The following is a 19,431-nucleotide window of genomic DNA, read 5'->3' on the forward strand; positions in this document are numbered from 1 at the left end:
TGAGAGAAACCAAGTTCACGATGATCCTCCATCCAGTAAGAGAAGAAGTAAAAGAAAGAGATTATGTGAAAAGAAGAAACAGTAAACAATAAACAATAAACAAATAGTATCGAGCAACCCATCTAGTGATCAACAAGAGCCAAGCAATCAACCAGTGATTGCCTTCTTCTTGAGAACACCGAGTTGCTCGAGTTTAGCCCAAGCCTGGTTCATATCTGAGCCTGGCTCAAGCACTGGGTGAAATTCCAGCCCATCGAGGTACTTTATGGCGCCCCCGGAGCCTGCATAGAGCATGAGCTCAAAGACTCGACGTTTGAGTCTAGTCGCTTGGTCCAGGTGGGCTAGATGTTTTTGATCCAACAATGGATCTGCTGGAGGGAGAGTATAGGGGTCGTTTATTTCGGGGTCGGGGTGTGTTCCACCTTCGTCTTGGTCATCCATCGAAAGCAATTGGCCATCGCGTTCGAGCTGCGCCATGAGGGCCATGTCCAGATCCAGGCCCTGGCCGTTACCAGAACGTGCTTTCTCGTTCGAGATCAGCTTCTGGTTATGCTGCTTGCCGTTCCCTGTTATAGCAGGTGGATAAAATCGGACATTAAGAGGGTTGTGTCGAATATCAACTTTTTGGAGCGTGCAAGTATTCGACTTGCTTGTGCGTCCAATACGACTCAGGACTTGACAGATCCTTCGGAGGCGCGAAATGGAGTTGCCAGCGACAGTTAGCCGCGAGAGGCAATTCATGCCGAGCAGCTCATTAACCCCCTCCAGCGAATTGAAGTTAAGGTTAAGAACCTTGATGTTAGGGAACTTTGCGGCGAAGTCTGTGGGGAGTTCTCTCAATCGGCAGGTCGCGATGTCAAGAAGCTGCAAACTAAGAAGAGGCGCAGATGGTGAAAGTACTTGGGGCGAGAGCCTGTTGGAGGAAAGGTACACCTTCCTAATGTCCTTCATCATACCGAGGTCCAGATCAAAGAACTCTTTGTCAGGGATTTCTTGTTCTCGTGCGGATAATACTTCTAAATCCCGGGTGTTGTCAAGGCCTAGAAGGGTGGACAAACAGTTTTGGTCCACATAGAGAAGGGTAAGCGCTGGAAATAGCCCAACATCGAGACTGCGTAGGCGATTATAGGAAAACTTCAAAGCTCGCAACATAGTCATCGGGGAAGAAAATGGTGATGATTCCAATCGATTGGTGCTCAGGTCGAGTTGCGAAAGAGAAGAAAGGTTATGGAAGTTCGTAATGGACGTCAGCTCATTATAGCTCAGGTCTAGTTCGCTCAAGCGAGTTCTGTTTGTGTATTATCGTTAGTGGTCACAAGCTCTCAACAATAAACAGCGAGGTTGACTCACAGTTCCGCTGTGCTAAAATCAATAGAATCCAGGCGATTATTTCTCAGCTTCAAGGTCAAAAGTCCGTTCAGCCCGAAGACTCCCTCGATATTTCGGATGTTGTTATTGTCCGCTATCAGTTCTCTGAGATGAATCAGGCCACTGACGGCGTCGAGGTTGTCCAGTTCATTTCCTGAGATATCCAGATACTGTAAGTTCCCCAGGTGGCCCCATGCAGTGAGGTTAGAGAGACAGTTATTTTGGATCCTCAAGTTCCTCACTGTTGAAGGAACGCCGCTCAGCTGGCCGATATCATTCTCCGACACATCCAGTTCTTCCAACCGCGGACAGAAGTCGCCGAGTTTATGGAGAGTCATGAGTCCTTTGCGGCGCATGACCAAGCGACGAAGATGCTCCCAGTAAGGCTCGCACGGTTCGGCCTCGGTGATGTGTTTGATCAAGTCCTCTGTTGCCAGAGCGAAGGTCCCGTGGATTTGACGCAATGACGTCGGGTGTGTGCGTTGAGCAACATAGCTTATGTCAAGGTGTGATGGCTGGTCGATTTGGTTGACCGTGAAGTCAGGAAGTGGACTGAGATGGAACGAATAGCTAGTGTCCAATCCATGTTCTTGAACGTAAGCGAGTGAGGCGTCCAGATTACTTCCGGGTGAAACGGGCTCAAGTTCTTGTGTAGTCCTCTGGATCAAACTTTGGCCCTCGGCTGTATCCTCGCTCTGCTCGTCAATCTTTGAGATAGAGCGCCGGGGGAACTCCTGCTCCTGATTGAACGATTGCAACACGGAATTCTCTGCGGCCGCAGCCTGCGCCTGTGCGGCGATCGCGATCCTTCGGAGCTTGGAAGGGCTATCATCGTCGCTATACTCGATTTGAGAAACGAGGGGCGAGGAAAAGCTTATGGTTACCACACGGGCTTGTTGGTTCGGTTTTCTTGCCAGGTGGGGGGGTTTAGACAAGCGACCTTCATGCAATTTGATTTCGTGCTCGATGTCCTGTGAAGACGCCGTGCTCTTAGGTACTTCAGTTCCCCATGACGTTTCTCTTGTGCCCGAAGTAGGATTGCTGGTGCTCGACCGGCTAGCTCCAGACTGTAGAGAGCTGATATTGATCGACGGTGCTGCTGCTGCTGCTGCATCTTCGAGGGCGGGATCTTTACCGTCAGTCTCGGCAACCTCTGTTCGTTGAGATTGCGTTTCTTCGGTATGAGCTGAATCCTTTTCCTTCCGCGGAGAACTAGCTTTTTCGGTCTTCATTATCTCCTCCATCTCGTCAATGCTGAGGTCGGGGATATCTTTGAAAGGATCTTCATCACCGTCCTTGCTTTGTTGACTAGAACGCGACTTCCTCTCATCCTCCTTCACCCACAGATGTTTGAGGCGGTCGTACGTAAATCCATTCACTTGTTCAGGAATCAGGTGGGACACGATATCAGAAGATAAAACACCTTTGGCGTGCGAGCTATGTGAGGAGCCAGTCTGAACCGAGCGAGCGCTGAAATTCTTTGACGAGGTCTCGGTGTTGAGCCGCAGAAAATCGTACAGGTCGTCTTCTTGAGTGAGTGGCGGTGCAGGAAGTTTCCGCTTCCGATGCTTATCGGAGTCCCCACGCCCACTGTCATTGCCTCCAAGATGAAGGGATGTGACAGATCCACTAACACCAAATTCCAGTTCGTCATTTTCTTGGAACTTCTTCAAATGACTCAAGATTCTTGGATTGGGTTCTTGGGGCTCTCGCAACCTGCGCAAATCAGGACCTTCTCTGCTGGGCGGCCGCGAGAACTCTTCGAGGGTTGACTCATCTTCGTAGCTCTCATTGCCGTCGTGCTCTTCAGTTTCAGTTTCATCCACTCTGGATAAACTACTCTTAGCTGTCCCTTTGGAGCGTATGAAATTCATAACCTTAGTCGCCTCATTGAGAAAATCTTGAGTCGTGATGGACCCCCTACGGACTTCTTCATTTCGGCGTCCGATGACATTGGGCACATTCTGCGCCACTGGTGAGAGAGAAAAATCATGATCATGAGGCTCTAGCTGCTCACGTCGCCGATCCGGTGATGATTGTCTTCGTTCGAAAGATCCTGTCTGGTGAGGTGTAGGGGTCCGTGGGCGGTTTGCAGATTCCGAAGAATCTTCATCGTTCTCGTTGTATCTCAACCCATGCTGCATCAGACTTCGTTGAAGCAGGGAGAGGTCGTCGGTGCCTTCGCTGACGTCAATGGTTGCATCACCTAGCATAGAGCCATCGAACTGCCTGGCCATTCTCCTTCTTTTGGGGGTCGGATCTTTGACCGGACTACTAGGGGTGGTCTTGAGCCTTGGCCTGATAGCTCGCAAACCTGTGAAGTCTGTACTGTTCTGCCTGAATGACAGAGAGCTGAACGCGTCGGACTCGCCACTGGTCTGCCTATATGAGCGACCCTTTCGGACCCTTCCCTCAGCAGCTAACAAGTGACCGGGCGGGGCCATGTCGGGTTCCGGGGAATCGGTATTGAGGAATTGCGCCTCAAAGGGGCTAGCATCGGAGAAGTCAAAGTTATCCAACTGACCTTCCCCAAAGCGATTCATGCGAGGAGTCTGGGTGTTTCGCGACCTTGAGTGCTCGTGTCGCCGGCCGATACGATCGCCAGGGTGCAGGAAACTTCGACTCTCGCGTTTGCGGCCGGCTTCTTCCGACGGCGAGACTGGCTCGTCCTCGTCTGAATCCTCGCCAAGTGTCTCTTCAAACTGGCTCATCCGTCGAAGAAGTTTGTTGTTTGTAAATGTGTCGTGGTTCGCAAAGAGCTTCAGGGGACTCCCCGAGGAGGGCATATCTCCAATTTTGTTCGATGACGTTTCGACGTGGGCGGAAGAAGGCCGCGGTAATGATAGCGGGTCATTTTGTGCATTGCTTTTGTTATAGAAAGGAGGCGAGCTTCGTATTCTTGTACTAGGACGAATGAACGGCGTAAGGCGATGGGAAGGGAAGCCTGCAGGAGAGAGTTGGTCTTTTTGGAAGGAGCCCTCATCCGCAAATGAATCTCCTTGCAGACTTGTAAAAGCGCTTCGGCCCCTATAATCCAATGTCCCCATAGACAGATCCTGTGGAAGGGAGTTACTCGTGACGTCAAACAGATCATCTTCAGCGGCGGCTTCAACAATAATGTCGTTAGGTTGACTCAGTAAAAGACTATCACTCGCCCTAGAGGTAGGGCGGTCCACTGGCGCCAGCTGTAGCTTCTCTAGTTTTGTGGTAACCTGCTTCAAAGCGGACTTGATAATTTCGGCCGTACCCTCACCATCCACTGTGTTTGTCCGGGAGAAAGTGATGGGGGTTATATCTTCGTTCCGCAAGTCCTCCAACCCGCTAGCAGACCGCATCTGCGCGGTATCCGTTGAGTCGCCCTGAACTTCGGCCATGTGCGGTGCTAAGTGCGCCGCGGTGTTCTTGGAGTGCGATTCTTCGTTTCGTGATTTTGTTGTTTGCTTGCCGTCTCGTTCCACGGTACGCGACCCTTGCGCAGCTGACTTCCCGGATACCGTACGCGCACTTCCCCGGCTATTCCTCGAGACCCGTCCAGGAGATTTTCCTTTCTTTTCTGCCGCAGAGCTAGCGCTGAAGTTCCAACGGTCATCTGGTTGCTTGATCCGCGGCACCGGTGTGCTCCCTGCCAGCGGCGAACGCGGCGAAGGAGGCTTGAAGACGCTTTCCAGCCCGATAGGCGCGAACAAATCGCGCTGATCGCCTGCAGGTATATCGCCATTTACTAACCTCTTCCGCCACTCTGGGGTGCCCTGCTTGCTCTTCTCTTTCTTCGGCTTGATTTGCACGGTGCCGTCTTGTTCGGGTTGGCTCGACGCGTTGGAAACTGATCGCAAAGGCGATCTCCCGTCCATGACGGACTGTTTATAAGGTCCGGGGGGCGGGTTCGGCTTGGTGTTTACTATGTTTGGGTAGGGCGATCTTGGTTTAGACGGCGTTTTTGGGGTGCGCGGGGTCTTGGGAGTCGGGGGTTCTCTTCTAATGTGATGGCACGGGCGCGGGACTTTGACATTCTTTTTTGAATTGGATAATGGAGAGGGTTCGACGGAGCGGCGCGCGGGGACAGGAATGCGACTGGGTGTGGTCTGTAGACTGGAGCGGCGGGAGTGGTTGTTGATAGGTGAGCGAGGGGGCGCAGGACTGGTGGGAGTCCCTGGCAACGACAGCCAGTCATCTGAAAGGCTTTCCAGCCATGGCTGATTACTCATTGTCTGAGTATGAAAGGCAACTCTGCTGAAACCAGCTCAGCGCGATGCAGCAACAGCTCTGCAGTGAATCCGAGCACTGCGGAAATTAATAAATGCAGGGCAAACATAGAGCAGCTGCACCAGGAAATGATGGGCACAGCAGTAAACAGATGTGTAAATTAGCAATAGAACAGAGGATAAAAGAGGAGGAGTCTTAAGGATTACTTAGTAGCATTTGCAGCATCCTGATGAGTTGGAGGGGAACTGAACTGGGTGATATTGATCTTGTTATTGTGCTGCAGCACCGGGTTCTCTTGGTTCGGGTGCTCGGGGCAACCCCAACGCTTCCATGGTACCTGAAGCCCGCTTGAGTTGTCAGCCACCGCTTATTCTGCTGGCGCCAATACAAAAGAAACACTGGGCACTAGACCACTCTCTTCTCGAGACTCAGCACGGTTATGCTGTTCAGCTCTCATCTCGGCAGTGCCCAAGTCCTTGCTCCAGACGGTCCACAACTCCAGCATCCGTCCCGCTGGGGATCGTGGAAGTTGGGCCCTGCCCCTGCAGCAATGGAGCCATGAATATGATTTCACATATGATACCACACATGCCGAAACAGACGGAGATGCTCTGGCTCCTACTGAGCAATAGTCTGATATCCGGGGCTCTAAATGCTTATTCCATATCCCGACCATCGAAAAGAATCCTTGTCTCTTTGTGTTACGAGCTTTGTCCTCGGGACAAATTGCAGGACAGAGATCCCCTGGGTCTCAAATGAGATTCCTATCTCAAATTGTCCATCGAGGTTCCTTAATCAAATTTAATCACGAAAGCAAGGTATTCAGTGGGTCTCTGAGGAGCTCGGGCGAAGTTCACGAACCGCTGCTGCAAGGACTCGAACCCCATCCAAGCCCTGCCCTGCAGGACCAACGCAAGGCATGAGACAAACAATGTTCTTTGAGCAGTCAGAGTTCGGTCATGTATAAGATCCGTATGTAATAATGATCTGCAGTAAAGCATTAGTTATACTATAAAAGTTGTTATTACTATGCTTCTAAAAATAATACACATTCAGCTATCAAGACCCCAAATATATATATATATAGGCTTACTATTCGTAGCATCAGGTTGGTTCGGAACCAGCCACGCGTTGCTTTACTTCTGGTTATCTAACAGCAAAGCGAAGGAGTTAAATAGCTGCTATATGTCAATGAAGGTTTAAAAATCGTTTAATGCGTACGGTAGCATCTCCAGGCCAAAATCGGTGGATGCCATGGCCCAAGACCAAAATGAGGCTCGATGATAGATCACATGACCAAAAACACGGCCAATGATACAACGGCCCACGTTGCTGGGGTATCCCGGCGCGTTAAGTGGTTTTTCGCGCTCTCCGAGTTGGCCAGAAGTAAGAACGAAGACTTCGGCGAAAGTCGCAGGCTCGACCGGCCCTCACTAACACACAGGAGACGATCGCTATCAGAGACATGAGGACTCGCTTGCGAGACCACCCATTCATCACTTTTATTCGCCTCGATCGCAGTGACCTGCGGTAGCAGCACTGTAAACACCAGCAATAATTTATGACCCCGCATCCAGATGCCACCTGCACACCGTCGACCAGTGTCACCTCTGACCCTCGAAACATGCGCACCGCTCGATTTAGACCCCGATGATTGCTGGCTTCCCGGTTCGGACGATGAGCTGGATAAAGGCGAACTCTCTGCGCAACGCCAGAGGGTCGAAAAACTTGGAGAGGCGTATCTCAAGGGCACACCTCTCTTCATCCTATCCGCCTCTCTTCGCGGCCCACTGGACAAAGGCTGGGTAAACCCATGGAAAAAAGATAGGAGAAATGGTAACTATCCGACGGAGCAACGGGTCATACCAGAAACGAATTCACTCAAACGCAGACAACACCAGAGCGCGCCCGCCGTACCGCGTTCGAAATCGTCAGCTACTCCGCGAGCTTTATCTCACGCTGATAGCCCGCGCAAAGATTCTTCCAGAGTCGCTCCCAAAGACAGACCACCCCGGTTAGAGCGCCCTGCAGCTGGTCATCAATCTCCTCGGTTTACCCAGCCCAAATCTACCGACACAAGGTGGTTGAAGAAGGACAAGGTTTCCACGCGGTTTCAGAACATTGATCCTCCAACATCTCCTACGACTAGTATATCTTCCCGTCAACAGAAGAGAGGCGCAATAACCGAATCTCCGTCAACTAGCAGACCAGGGACGGCCGTATATGGATCGCCCAGGTCTTCAAAATGCCAGCAAGCGAAGCCGTCGGAGTATCAAGTATCAAGTCTTAGACACGAAACGAAGAGGGGCTTCGCGCCTCCCAACGGCCATACACCTGGGTCGAATTTGCAAAAAGATAGCTCGCAATCCGTAAACGGAGGCGGTTCGATTCATGTGGTGTCCTCGTCGTCCCAGTTACCTCAATTTGAGTATCGGCTAAAGCAGCGCCGCAAATCAAATGCAAACGCAGAAAGCCATTTTAGTCCTAAGCAGGCTGATGATAAACCCGGCGAGGCTGGGCCCGAGAACCTTCCGCAAAACCCCCCCTCAACACGGAGCCCTGATCCGGCGGAATCCATCATTGGGCAGAATACAGAAAACTTACTGACTTTGACAAGCGCTTCTAATATCATTGAGGACCCTTCAACAACGAACGTGGACCAGGCCCAGGCTAGTCATACCAAGACTGGTACAACGAGTGAGATCAACCTACCATCAGCGCAGCCTCTACCTGACAATCCGCCGCCCCCCGATAACCTTACGTCTCTTTACTCAATCGCGATATCAAAAGCCACTTCGAATCGTACTGATGATCACAACGCCGATTTGCAATTTTCAACCCAAACAGCTCTTATGATGGCTCAGCGATCTTTTCAGAACGATCTTCGAAGCCCGGAAGACAGCCCGATGGCATCGACAAGGAAACGAAGGGCATCTCAGTCTTCAGACCACCAGTCTCCGAACGCAATCAACATCACACCCTTCCACAAAGTGAATGCTCCCGAGCGGGATATTGTCGACGGATCCGATGCACCAGAGAGCGGAGGAGCACCCATGATCAGTACACAATACATGATTGATACTGCCACTCCTTTTACTTTTAGCACAGAGAAGAAAGCTGGCTTTCGCACGCTATCAACCGGCAATGATAAATCAAAGACTAAGAAGCGGAAGACTACTAGCTTCGCCTTAGAATCACCATCTGAGATTCCATTGGATCATTACACATCCGACGAAGACGACGCTGATAACACTATACGAGATTATCCCACTGAAGCGCCCGATTTGCCTTCCGGATCGTATCGAAGTGCATTCCCAATGACTTTGACCGGCACGACGCCGCCAACGGCCCAAGAGGGCCAAGGCGCTGAGAGCTTCGATTTAAGCCAGGCGATTGCGGAGGCCGGCAGCTGGTTGCAGCAGAGTTTTGAAATCAACAAAGATATCACCCACTGCAGGACTGCGGCGCTTCCGCAGCCCCGTTCTGCGGACCCGACGCACTAAGCTTGGGTCTTCTTTCATGGAATCTGTATCCGCATTTCCCCAGAGACATATTCGACGTTTTGTTGTCAATGTTGTTCTCCTGCCTTGTTATTTGATGATAGCATAGCGATCTGCTTTTGCCCACGGCGTGTTTGGGTACGCACTATCACGATCAGACTTCTACCATAGATATAATTAGCGAAGAATTTACAAGATAACCCTCCATTGGTTCGTTCTAAGCTAAACCCTCTGGTCTGCATATAATGAATATCTACGTTTCTTAATAGGAACCGCGAGCGACTACGGCTTTCAAAAATTTATGTACTTAGGACTAGTATAAAGGTTCAACGACATATGAATCAAATATCTATGGTCTTTGGACCCCGATCTATAGTAGTTGTTTTATATTAGGGACATGGTCGACAGAATATTTTGCTTAGATCATGGATGAATGTCGATGGTCTTTGGACCATGTTCAATCCATAGTAGCTGTTTTATATTATGGACATGGTCGACAGAAAATATTGCTTATATCATGGATACTCCAACAGGTGTATGTACAGGCCAGATGACGTTGATGGGGCTCCCCGGACATGGTCTGAGCTTCTTGATCTTGGCGCGGCGGAGTGCGATACCGATGCCTAACCTCCGCAAAGCCGCCGCCTGTTGGACCTCGCTCCTTCATTCAACCTAGCCCATGGCGTTAGCCACGTCAAGATGGCTTTGACTTCGGTAACTATAGAAGCTGTCCCCAAATTTGCCAGACGGCTTGCTAATGTGGTCTGAAACAGTGGAAAGCGTTCAACTTCTTCGAGGTATCCCCGGTGAAACTTCCCGAAGACAGCTCGACCCTCTTCAATGTATGGCCCACACCCCTTCCAGGCCCAATTCCAATCAATCCTAACTCGTATACTAGTCCGAAGTCTCCTGTTTATGCTCCGGCTCGGCCAATCTCTTTCTCGGTACCACTGATGGGCTCGTCCACACCGTTTCTTCGTCCTTCAAGGTCATGCAGTCTTTCAAAGCGTCGGAAAATGGATCGATCACGCACATCAAGCAGGTGGAAGGGACATCGCTTCTGGTAACGATAGCGGAGGACTTGCTGAACGAACCGATATTGAAGGTTTGGGCGCTTGACAAGCCCGAGAAGAAAACGGGGACTCCGCGCTGTCTATCAACGACATCGGTGCAGAATGCGAGGAGGCTATTTCCGGTTTGTTGCTTCCGGGATGTCGCAGTTTAATTGCCGACTAACGGGCTTCAAACGTATAGGTATCTGCATTCGCAGCGCTCGGAGACCTGTCCCAAGCCGCAGTTGGTTTCGGCAATGGCTCTGTCGCAATTATTCGAGGCGACCTGATACACGACCGAGGTGCTCGACAACGCATCGTCTTCGAATCAGAGGAACCCATCACTGGGCTCGAGGTGCAAAGTGGGCCGGTGACTACCCTATACATTTCCACCACCAACCGTATTCTGGCGCTGGTGATTTCCGGTCGTGGACAGGGACAACCGGCACGAGTCCTAGAAGATACGGGATGCGGCCTTGGCTGTATGACTTTGGACAAAGACAGCGGCGATGTCCTCGTTGCCAGAGAGGATGCGATATATACATACGGTCCTCATGGACGTGGTCAAAGTTATGCTTTCGAGAGCCCCAAGAGCTGTATCAACATATTCAAAGACTACGTTACATTAGTCTGCCCACCAAGAGGTGGCACTCCCGGATCAACTGGGCTGCAGGCTCTTGGTGTTGGTAAAGATGAAATATTCAGTACTGCCACCTTCACTCTCTTAGATACCGACCTCAAGTTCATCGCTCATTCAGAGGCTCTTGTGTCTTCCGTAAGGCATATTTTCAAAGAGTGGGGCAACCTCTATCTTCTCACAACAGATGGGAAAGTATGTACTATAAACGTCCGCTTTCTTGAATGTCGCTGATCGCTGCTTAGATCTATCGGTATAGGGAGAAGAGTCTCCAGCAGAAACTGGAAATCTTATACCAGCGTAATCTTTATATCCTAGCTATTAATCTGGCACAGAAAATTGGCGTTGACATTCATCAACAAAATGCTATTTACCGCAGGTACGGAGATTATCTGTACCAGAAGGGTGATTACGACACCGCTATGCAGCAATACTTGAGGGCTATCGATAATACGGAACCATCTCAAGTGATCAGAAAGGTAGGTACTCATTACTAAACAATACTGTTCTCACTGATTTTGATAATTAGTACCTCGACACTCAACGGATTCATAACCTCATAGAGTACCTCGAAGAATTACATGACCACGACCGAGCTTCAGTAGACCACACGACATTGCTGCTCAATTGTTACGCGAAATTGAAGGATACGAAGAAACTTGATGCTTTCATTAAAGCGCCAGGCGAACTCAAGTTTGACCTTGAAACAGCCATTGCTATGTGCCGGCAAGGTGGCTATTACGAGCAAGCGGCTTACCTAGCTACGAAGTACGGCGAGAATGACATGGTCGTGGATATACTCATTGAGGATTCCAAGAAGTACGCCGAGGCCTTGGAATACATCTGGAGACTAGAGCCTGAGTTGGTACGTACGACAGAACGGGGCTTATCTGATCTATACTGACAAACCCAAGGCCTACAGCAACCTCATGAACTATGCCCGAGTGCTGCTGTCGAATTGCCCTTCAACGACGACCGAACTCTTTATCGAATACTACAAAGGGGAATATCGACCAAGGACACAACAAGTTGAACCACTACCGGAGCCTCAAGCGCAGCACAACAATCCCTTACAGAGCCTGGCGGCATTTCTTCCCCTGCCTCTGCTTCACGCTGGCGGAAGTTCAAAGACGGAAACGATTGAGCCTGAACCCGTCCCAGAGGCTCAGGAAGAGCACGCGCCAGAATATAAGGTCCCAGAACCGCGGACAGCATTTTCGGCTTTTGTTGGCCAACCTCAAGAGTTTATTACTTTCTTGGAGGCCCTCATTAGCAGAGAAAGCTTCAGAATTGAGGATAAGGTTGATCTATATACCACGCTTTTTGAGATGTACCTCAACGTAGCGGGGCGACAGAAAGACACTACAGAGAAGGAAAAGTGGCAGAGAAAGGCCAAGACGCTGATAAAGGGTAAAGATGTAAGAGTAGCGATACCTTGCTTGGTTTCCGCGAAGCTGACATGCATAGATTCCGATCTCCACCTCGAGTGTCCTACTTATCTCCGACCTCTCCGATTTCCAGGAGGGCTCTACATTAGTCCGGGAACAAGCTGGTCTTCGATCCGACATCTTCCGGTCCTTTACTACCGCCAAAGATACACAGGGGGCCATTCGGGCCTTGAAAAAATACGGCCCTGAGGAGGCTCAACTATATGTGGACGCGCTGACGTATTTTACATCGAGCTCCCAAATACTTGAAGAAGCAGGCGATGAGCTTGATGTTGTCTTAGAGAGAATTTCCGAGGATGGCCTGATGTCACCACTCCAGGTAATTCAAGCACTAAGTAACAACGCGGTTGTGACCATGGGAAGGATCAAGAAATATCTGAGCGACAACATTGAGAGGGAACGCAAAGAGATCGCTTCGAACCGCCGCCTCATATCAAGCTATAGTGCTGAAACGGAAACAAAGATGCAGGAGCTGGAGCAGCTGGGTTCTAAGCCCGTCGTTTTCCAGGCGCGACGCTGTACATCGTGCAACCGGCCTCTCGATCTCCCTACCGTCCACTTCCTCTGCAAGCATTCCTTCCACCAGCGTTGCCTAAACACGGTAGGGGAGGATGCCGAATGTCCAGCCTGTGCTCCGGAGAACTCCACCATCAAGGCGATTCGGAGGAGACAGGTTGAGTCCGCAGACCAACATGAACTTTTCAAGGCGGAGCTTCAGCGGTCAAAGGACCGGTACGGTGTAATAAGCGAATTCTTTGGGAGAGGTGTGATGCGACCACAAACCACCATGGAGTAAGAAATGAGACACCCTCGGGTTATTTGCGATGATGTTTTTATACCACTTTGCTGCCTGAAATTACAGGCGTAGAACTATTAGCCTAATTTTATCAAGACGTGATCTCGCGTCGAGCTGTGATTGAGACGCGTTTGAGGAGAATAAACCCCTCATCAGTGGCGCAGATTTACCCCGGAAGCGGCCTTGAAACACGTCAATACATATCTTAGGCATATATTACATATCAAATGCCCCTTGAACGTGTGATTCAGGACTCCGACGATGAGGAGTCCTTCGGGGAGCGTTCCCCAGACCAACCGAAGCGCGTCCCCATGACAAATTATGGAGTGCAGGATGATGCACCGAGTCTCCAAGCTCAGGGAACCCACCACGAGTCTCATATCCCGGTCAACTTTGATGCCTTTCTCCAGTCACAAGATGCTCCGCAGACAATGCTGTCAGCCTCCCAGCAGCGCAGGGAAGAGCGGTGGCTACCATCTACGGGACGCACTGGATCCAGTGGTATGAAACTCTCAGATTGACGGCCACGGGGCTCCCATCGCAATCCTCATCTCTCTGATCTTAATCGGGTACTAATAGAACTCAATCGCTCACAGGGAACATGAAAACGGAAATCGGCCTCGCGCAACAACAACTATTCGACGATGACCAGCAAGCCCAGTACGCCCAGTACGCCCAGCAACCGACCATATACCATGAACCAGAGGAAGCACAAGAATTCAGCAACGCTGTAACTGAACCAAAGGTTATAGCAGGACACCATGACCTTCTGAATGCACCGGCGGCACAAGACCAATATCTCCGCCCAGAGCCGCATGGGGTAGACGCAAGTGATGAATGGTCGCAAACACCTTCATATAATATTTTCGACACGTCATCCGACGATCCTTCTACCTTGCTCAACAGAACCGACTTTATTCAAGACTCGGGTGCCACGGCACAAACAGAATTCATCCCCAACCCCGAGCTTCGCCGGTGGACTTCTATGCAGGGGTCGACTTCGTCCCCGCACGATACAGAGCCGTTCTCATCGGTCATTTCCCCAGGGGCAACCAGAACCAAGAGTGATATCACTGCTTTCGTCAGTCTGCATCAACCGTCTGCTAGCGATGACGAGCTCTCATTACCGGTGGCCACGGAGATGCCCAAGGTTGAGAAGAGAGGCCGGAAGAAGAAGCAAGTCATTCCTGCGAGCGATGAGGGAGATGAGCTTGCTCTCCCACGGACCTATGAGCCGGCACCTACGAAGCCCGAAAAGCGCAAGCCGGGTAGACCCCCGAAAAGCGCAAAAGTGGATGATACGGTCAGCATTGGTCTTACCGATGTTTGTGAGCCTGCAGACAATCCACTGGCAAAAAACCGGGAGACCACAGTTCCAGATGCTCCGACAATATTGCCTGACGGCATAGCCGTTAATGTCATTCCGCCCGAAAGCGTTGTCGACGAACCCTCAAACAATGATCAGCATGAACAATTTCTCGTGCTTGCGCCAGAACAAAGCCCACAAACACCTGTCACATCCCCAAAAGAGCCAAAGAAGAAGAAACTAAAACGAGGCAAAACTACTTCGGTAGTTCTAACCAAGACATACGAGTCAGGTGTTGAAGTCGATGTGATCTGGGTAGATCAGAGACCGGTTCCGCCTCCTCTCGAAGGCAACGGACACTCCAGCACTACCGAACCTGCGGAGCAGGCACCAGCACCCAAGAAGCGCGGCCGCAAGAGGAAGAAGGCGCCAGAGCAGCCAGAACATGAACCGGACGCGCAACAGGCCCCAGAAGAATCTAAAGCATCAACAACAAACCCCAAAGAAATGAACACGCCCCAACCAAAAGATACCGACAACGAGCCCAGCATATCAGTCGTCCTCCCAACCAAAAATACCATTCGCATCCAATCTCCGGAGCTCGCAAACCCTATAATCGACGAAGACCAAGCACTCCCTGACTTTGACCTCCAAGAACAACAACAACCACCTTCACCCCCCAAACGCTCAGAGCACTCCCCACCAGCCCAACAGCCGCCCGAAACTCCGCAGAAACGCACCGACCCTAAAACCCCATCTAACAAGGGACCCGGTAAACACAGCCCTATCTCTTCCACCAGCAAAGTCCCCTACCGCGTCGGACTCAGCAAGAGGGCTCGAATCGCACCGCTGTTGAAGATCATCAAACGGTGATGTGCTTTTTCTTATACTCCTTCTATCACCCACATCTTTTTCCCCCACGACAAATGACAGTGTTTTTTAACTTTCTTTTTCCATCCGATGAACTTGTGCGGTCGATTTGTTTATACCAGTTTGTTCTTCTGTTGTATATCTACGTCTCAATCGTCTTATGATATACCGAGCTCTTACATTTGTTTCTCGGCGCAGTGGTTCTTGAGGTTCGGCGATTCATGCGGCATGGGCACTGGCGTTGATAGGTGAAAAGATCTAGGGAAGCCTCCGGCACCCTCGGTGGGTCATTGCTCTCATTCCTAATGCAATTCTTTAGGGAAGCTCTGTCTGAATACGACTAGATGAGGGACTTTCCTTAGTGGACACATAGTCAAGCAGGAGAAACGGATCGCATGATAATGGTGAAGTTTCATATTCTACCTACGCGTTGAGCTTGTAGGAACTAATGACAGTAACGAAAGTCTAAGACATAACTCATTATTTCCTGGAAGTGGACAAACAATGCCGACCGGCGACCAGTCAGTACTGTCTGTACCGCCCGTAAGAACATTCACACAGGACAGACACGCCCGATGTTGGCAGATCGAGAAATTGGGAAAAGAATTCCAGGAATGTAGTGGCGGATCACAGTAATGCCATGGCAAACAAGAATATCGAAGCCAGTGATAGAGAAGCCCGACCAAAACGTGAGCTCGCATCTGACTTGAAGAACTTCTTGTCCTGGTTGATGCTGTCACCCAGTGGATCAGACCCAACAATACCAGGCCCGGTCTGCTGTTGGCTGTTTTCGAAGAAGTCGGCCTCGCAATAGCCGGCATTTGGCTGGCAACCCTCTCCGCAGAATTCGGTTGTGTTGCCACAGAGGCCCGTGCCACCGCAGCACATGCCATACTCAGATCCGACGCATGACACCGATCCACCACACTTTCCGTCAGGAGAGATGCTTTCCACAGGTGGGTTCGGCTTGGGGTTTTCTGGGACCTTGACCTGATCATCTCTGCGATACCAGTTTTGTACTGCGTCGCCCAGGCATTCTCCGACAGTGACTGCACGATATCCGTCTGCCATAAGTTTCTGCAGCATATGTTCCGTGAGATTGTGGACCGTCTGCTCATGTACATCATGTGCGATGACAAGCCAGGACTTGTAGAAGCTCTGCTCACGAGCTAGGTTATCATCGAAGATGTCCTTGGAGCGTTGGATTGTGTCTGGACTATCATGGCTATAGTCCTCGGTATCGATGTCGTAGAGAATGACGTGGTATCCAAGATCTCCCATGTCGCTTAAGCAGCCAGTATCCGTAGTGCAGCTTGAATAAGGCGGACGCATGTAGGTAGGGAAGTAGCCAAGGATGTTCCGAAGTGCAACTTCGTTCCACAGCAGTTGAGTGCGGCGCTGGACTTGGGAAATCTTGTTGAGGTCCTGATGGGACCAGGTGTGGCTAGCCACTTGATGTCCGCTAAGCACCATGCGCTGGATCAGGGGAGCCCAAGGAACCTCCGGGCTGTCGATCTGGCCCTTGCCGTTGTTGTTTCCGGTGACAAAAAATGTTACCTTGGCGTCGTATTTATCGAGGAGGTCCAGAAGGTCACGGGTGTACTGGTTGGGTCCATCATCGTAGGTTAAAGCAACGGTTCCGGGGGTAGTGCAAGAGCGAATCGCGGTTGGGCCGTACGCAACTTTCCCAATCTTTGGTCGTGGAATGGCCTCCGTCGACGGGCCTCCTGGAGTGGCATGTGCATCGCAATGGCCATAGTCGATTTGGCAATCCGGGGAGCGACAGTGAGCCGTAGTGTTTCCACAGTACCCTGTGCAAGTTTAGTCTTCCACTCCTGCCAGTCGCCCGAAAATCACCTTACCGGCAGTTGAACAACAATTGCCGTTGGAGCAGCGACCAAAACCTGCACCACATCGCGCACCGCCAACCAGGTCACGCTCAAGCAGATGCTGAGTAGCCGTAGGTTCCTGAAGCCCGGAGACTACTTGGACAGTCTCGTAGTCGGAGGGAAGATCGATGATGTTGCGTCCAAACACGCTCGGCAAAATGTGCAGAGTTGAAACAACCAAAAGATAAGGTACGTGCATTTTGAACGCCACCTCGTCTGGTAAAGGATTCTGGAAGAAATGATATAAGCTATGAGATGAATTCGTAAAGTACCCCAGACGTAGGACAAAAAGAAAATGATGAAGAAACTCGGAGGGGAGAAAAGCCCGACGCTGTTGACGAGCAGTTTCCCAAGGGCTCGAAACAGGAAGGAACACCCAACGTATCAATTTTCGGAAGCACCTTTGGTGGCGGAAGCTGCGAGCAATGTCCACATTCGGAACTAGTCTTGCTGATTTACTGCGGTGCTGATTATCGGGCTCGCAGGTATAAGTGCCGAGGGCGCCGTAAAAAGCTCGACTGGTTAATAGGGCTGTGCAAATGGGGTCGGGCAAACTTGGATTGTAGATTACGGACCACGCTCAAGGTGAGACAGACGAGACAATCACTATGGCAGATCCGTAATGCCCGGTATCAGGGCCAGCAGTCTACTCATAGACAGTGGGGAGATACCTTGAACAGTCGTTGAGCAGTAGCATCGGAAAGTCACTTCACGGGTTGGCATTCTATCATTGAGCTCGTCCATCGTAAAGAAATCTAGCCAGAAGCATTCAAATTACATTGGAACCCTCCTGCCTATAGATTTTGTGCTAGACCACATACCAGCAATTGACTTTGTCTTAGGCAACCGTCGGTATCAGCCGTATATTATCATCGTGTTTCGGCTACTGCGCACGTTAGATGTTGATGTACTTAATTCATCTTCTGGGTACGACTTACCTCCAGATTATCTTCTCCCACAGCAGAAAAGATAAACGGTGCCAAAGTAGGCAGATGAGGACCAAGTTTGGCCGGCACTGTCCTCGCTAAGCTCCCAACAGCGGCAACCAAATGCCGCCGGTGGACAGTACTCAGTTGAGGAGAGTTGAACCTTTCCACGAGTTCAGACACGAAGATTCCAAACTGCTCGTCTGAGAAGTGAACCACCAGTGCTGAAATAGCAGCCAATGCCCGTTTCGTGACCACAGTACCGGCTGTATCATTATCGATTATAGACATGACGGCCTTTTCCAGAGCTGTCAACTCCTTCTCCTTGAGCAGTGTACCAAAGCAGGAGGCCACTTGAATAACGACATCGATTGCATCACTGCTAAAGCCTTTCGCGGGATCCTTCTCCAGCATTCCCTTTGAGATTGAGCCTCTCCGCCTCGAAGATCCGGCTCCGACCAGGCGGGGAATGAGGACTTCAGAGACTGCGGAATACGCCGTGGTAGCGTCAGAGTTTGGTTGTTGGTTCAGTTGAGGCCGCGGTAGCGCTGTGACAATGACCCGAAGTGCAGTGTTTGGGACGGAAGTATCGATGGTTTGAGAAGTAGTGAGTGTGGATAGTCTCTCGAGCAGCATCCTGAGGCCCTCGAGGGGTAACCGGACGACAAGGGGACCGAGACTTAAGAGAGACAGTAGATCAGCTCATGAGCAGTAATCATAACAAGGGCTTCAACTAACCATTTGAGCGCTTGGTTCTGAACATCGCCGTGCTGGTCATCCAACGCCTTCAGCAAGCCCTCGGCGAGTCTGGTTGCAAAGGCTTGATCGTGGGCCAGGTAGGACGAGTTGGGATTGTTGAGGACACCGTAAAGATCATTAAGAGACATGTATCTCATATCAGGGTCCGCGTCATCCAACTTCGCAAGTAAGCCATTGAGAGTTTGCTGGACGGTGTGTCGGTCTCCCATCTTGAACACAACCCCGCGTGGCACAGATGGACTCGAGAGAGGTAATAATAAGGGGTTCTGATCGTTCCAGTCGCTCGGTTGAGGATTTAGAGGTCGTCACAAGTATGGAAGAAGGAAAGAGAAGATTGGACAAAGAAAAGAGGGGGAGAGGCTGATTGTTGTTTGAATCGTGGCTTGTGAATAAAGATGGAGACCCAAGGCCATAGGTAGCTAAGCTTCTGCTGCACGCCATAGAGACCAACTACGCAATCTCTTTTTGATAGTAGTAGATTCAAGAATAAAAGGAGCAGTTATCCATATATTATACATATATTTGAGCACTACTCTGGATCACTCAATAATATTGGGCTCTTACATATAATGGGAGACAAGAGGTAGTCCGCCGAGTCCTCTCCGACCAGGCGCCAAGAGTTCCCCGCATCTCTCCACTTACCTTTCTCTTCCTCCGACCATCGCTCCCAATTGTAC

General features: G+C 50.6%; 5 protein-coding genes across 5 annotated transcripts; 3 read left to right on the forward strand and 2 right to left on the reverse strand.

Annotated features, from left to right (window-relative positions):
- Positions 1-147: 147 nt before the first annotated feature.
- BDW74DRAFT_180298 (uncharacterized protein) lies at positions 148-5,219 on the reverse strand (the record flags this gene model as incomplete). Its single annotated transcript, XM_073729708.1, has 2 exons — positions 148-1,288; positions 1,351-5,219. 2 exons carry the CDS (start codon positions 5,217-5,219, stop codon positions 148-150), a joined length of 5,010 nt encoding a protein of 1,669 aa, XP_073581735.1.
- A 1,762-nt stretch (positions 5,220-6,981) lies between these two features.
- On the forward strand, positions 6,982-9,368 carry BDW74DRAFT_157272 (uncharacterized protein). The gene has a single exon (XM_073725113.1). It carries the CDS (start codon positions 7,149-7,151, stop codon positions 9,072-9,074), a length of 1,926 nt encoding a protein of 641 aa, XP_073581736.1. The 5' UTR covers positions 6,982-7,148; the 3' UTR covers positions 9,075-9,368.
- Positions 9,369-9,724: 356 nt separating this feature from the next.
- Positions 9,725-13,185, forward strand: BDW74DRAFT_157274 (tethering complex subunit PEP5). The gene is made up of 8 exons (XM_073725114.1): positions 9,725-9,785; positions 9,845-9,913; positions 9,970-10,266; positions 10,326-10,955; positions 11,006-11,239; positions 11,290-11,625; positions 11,675-12,178; positions 12,228-13,185. Exons 1-8 carry the CDS (start codon positions 9,771-9,773, stop codon positions 13,002-13,004), a joined length of 2,862 nt encoding a protein of 953 aa, XP_073581737.1. The 5' UTR covers positions 9,725-9,770; the 3' UTR covers positions 13,005-13,185.
- A 415-nt stretch (positions 13,186-13,600) lies between these two features.
- BDW74DRAFT_157276 (uncharacterized protein) lies at positions 13,601-15,569 on the forward strand. Its single transcript, XM_073725115.1, has one exon. The coding sequence runs from the start codon at positions 13,606-13,608 to the stop codon at positions 15,181-15,183; it is 1,578 nt and encodes a 525-aa protein (XP_073581738.1). The 5' UTR covers positions 13,601-13,605; the 3' UTR covers positions 15,184-15,569.
- A 164-nt stretch (positions 15,570-15,733) lies between these two features.
- On the reverse strand, positions 15,734-18,963 carry BDW74DRAFT_169252 (uncharacterized protein; the record flags this gene model as incomplete). The annotated part of the gene is made up of 5 exons (XM_073726963.1): positions 15,734-15,903; positions 15,945-16,991; positions 17,043-17,298; positions 18,008-18,674; positions 18,734-18,963. The coding sequence occupies 5 exons, from the start codon at positions 18,961-18,963 to the stop codon at positions 15,734-15,736; spliced, it is 2,370 nt and encodes a 789-aa protein (XP_073581739.1).
- Positions 18,964-19,431: the final 468 nt, after the last annotated feature.

The sequence above is a fragment of the Aspergillus multicolor genome, assembly GCF_047715735.1.
Source record: "Aspergillus multicolor strain CBS 133.54 unplaced genomic scaffold BDW74scaffold_21, whole genome shotgun sequence".
NCBI classification, from domain to species: domain Eukaryota; kingdom Fungi; phylum Ascomycota; class Eurotiomycetes; order Eurotiales; family Aspergillaceae; genus Aspergillus; species Aspergillus multicolor.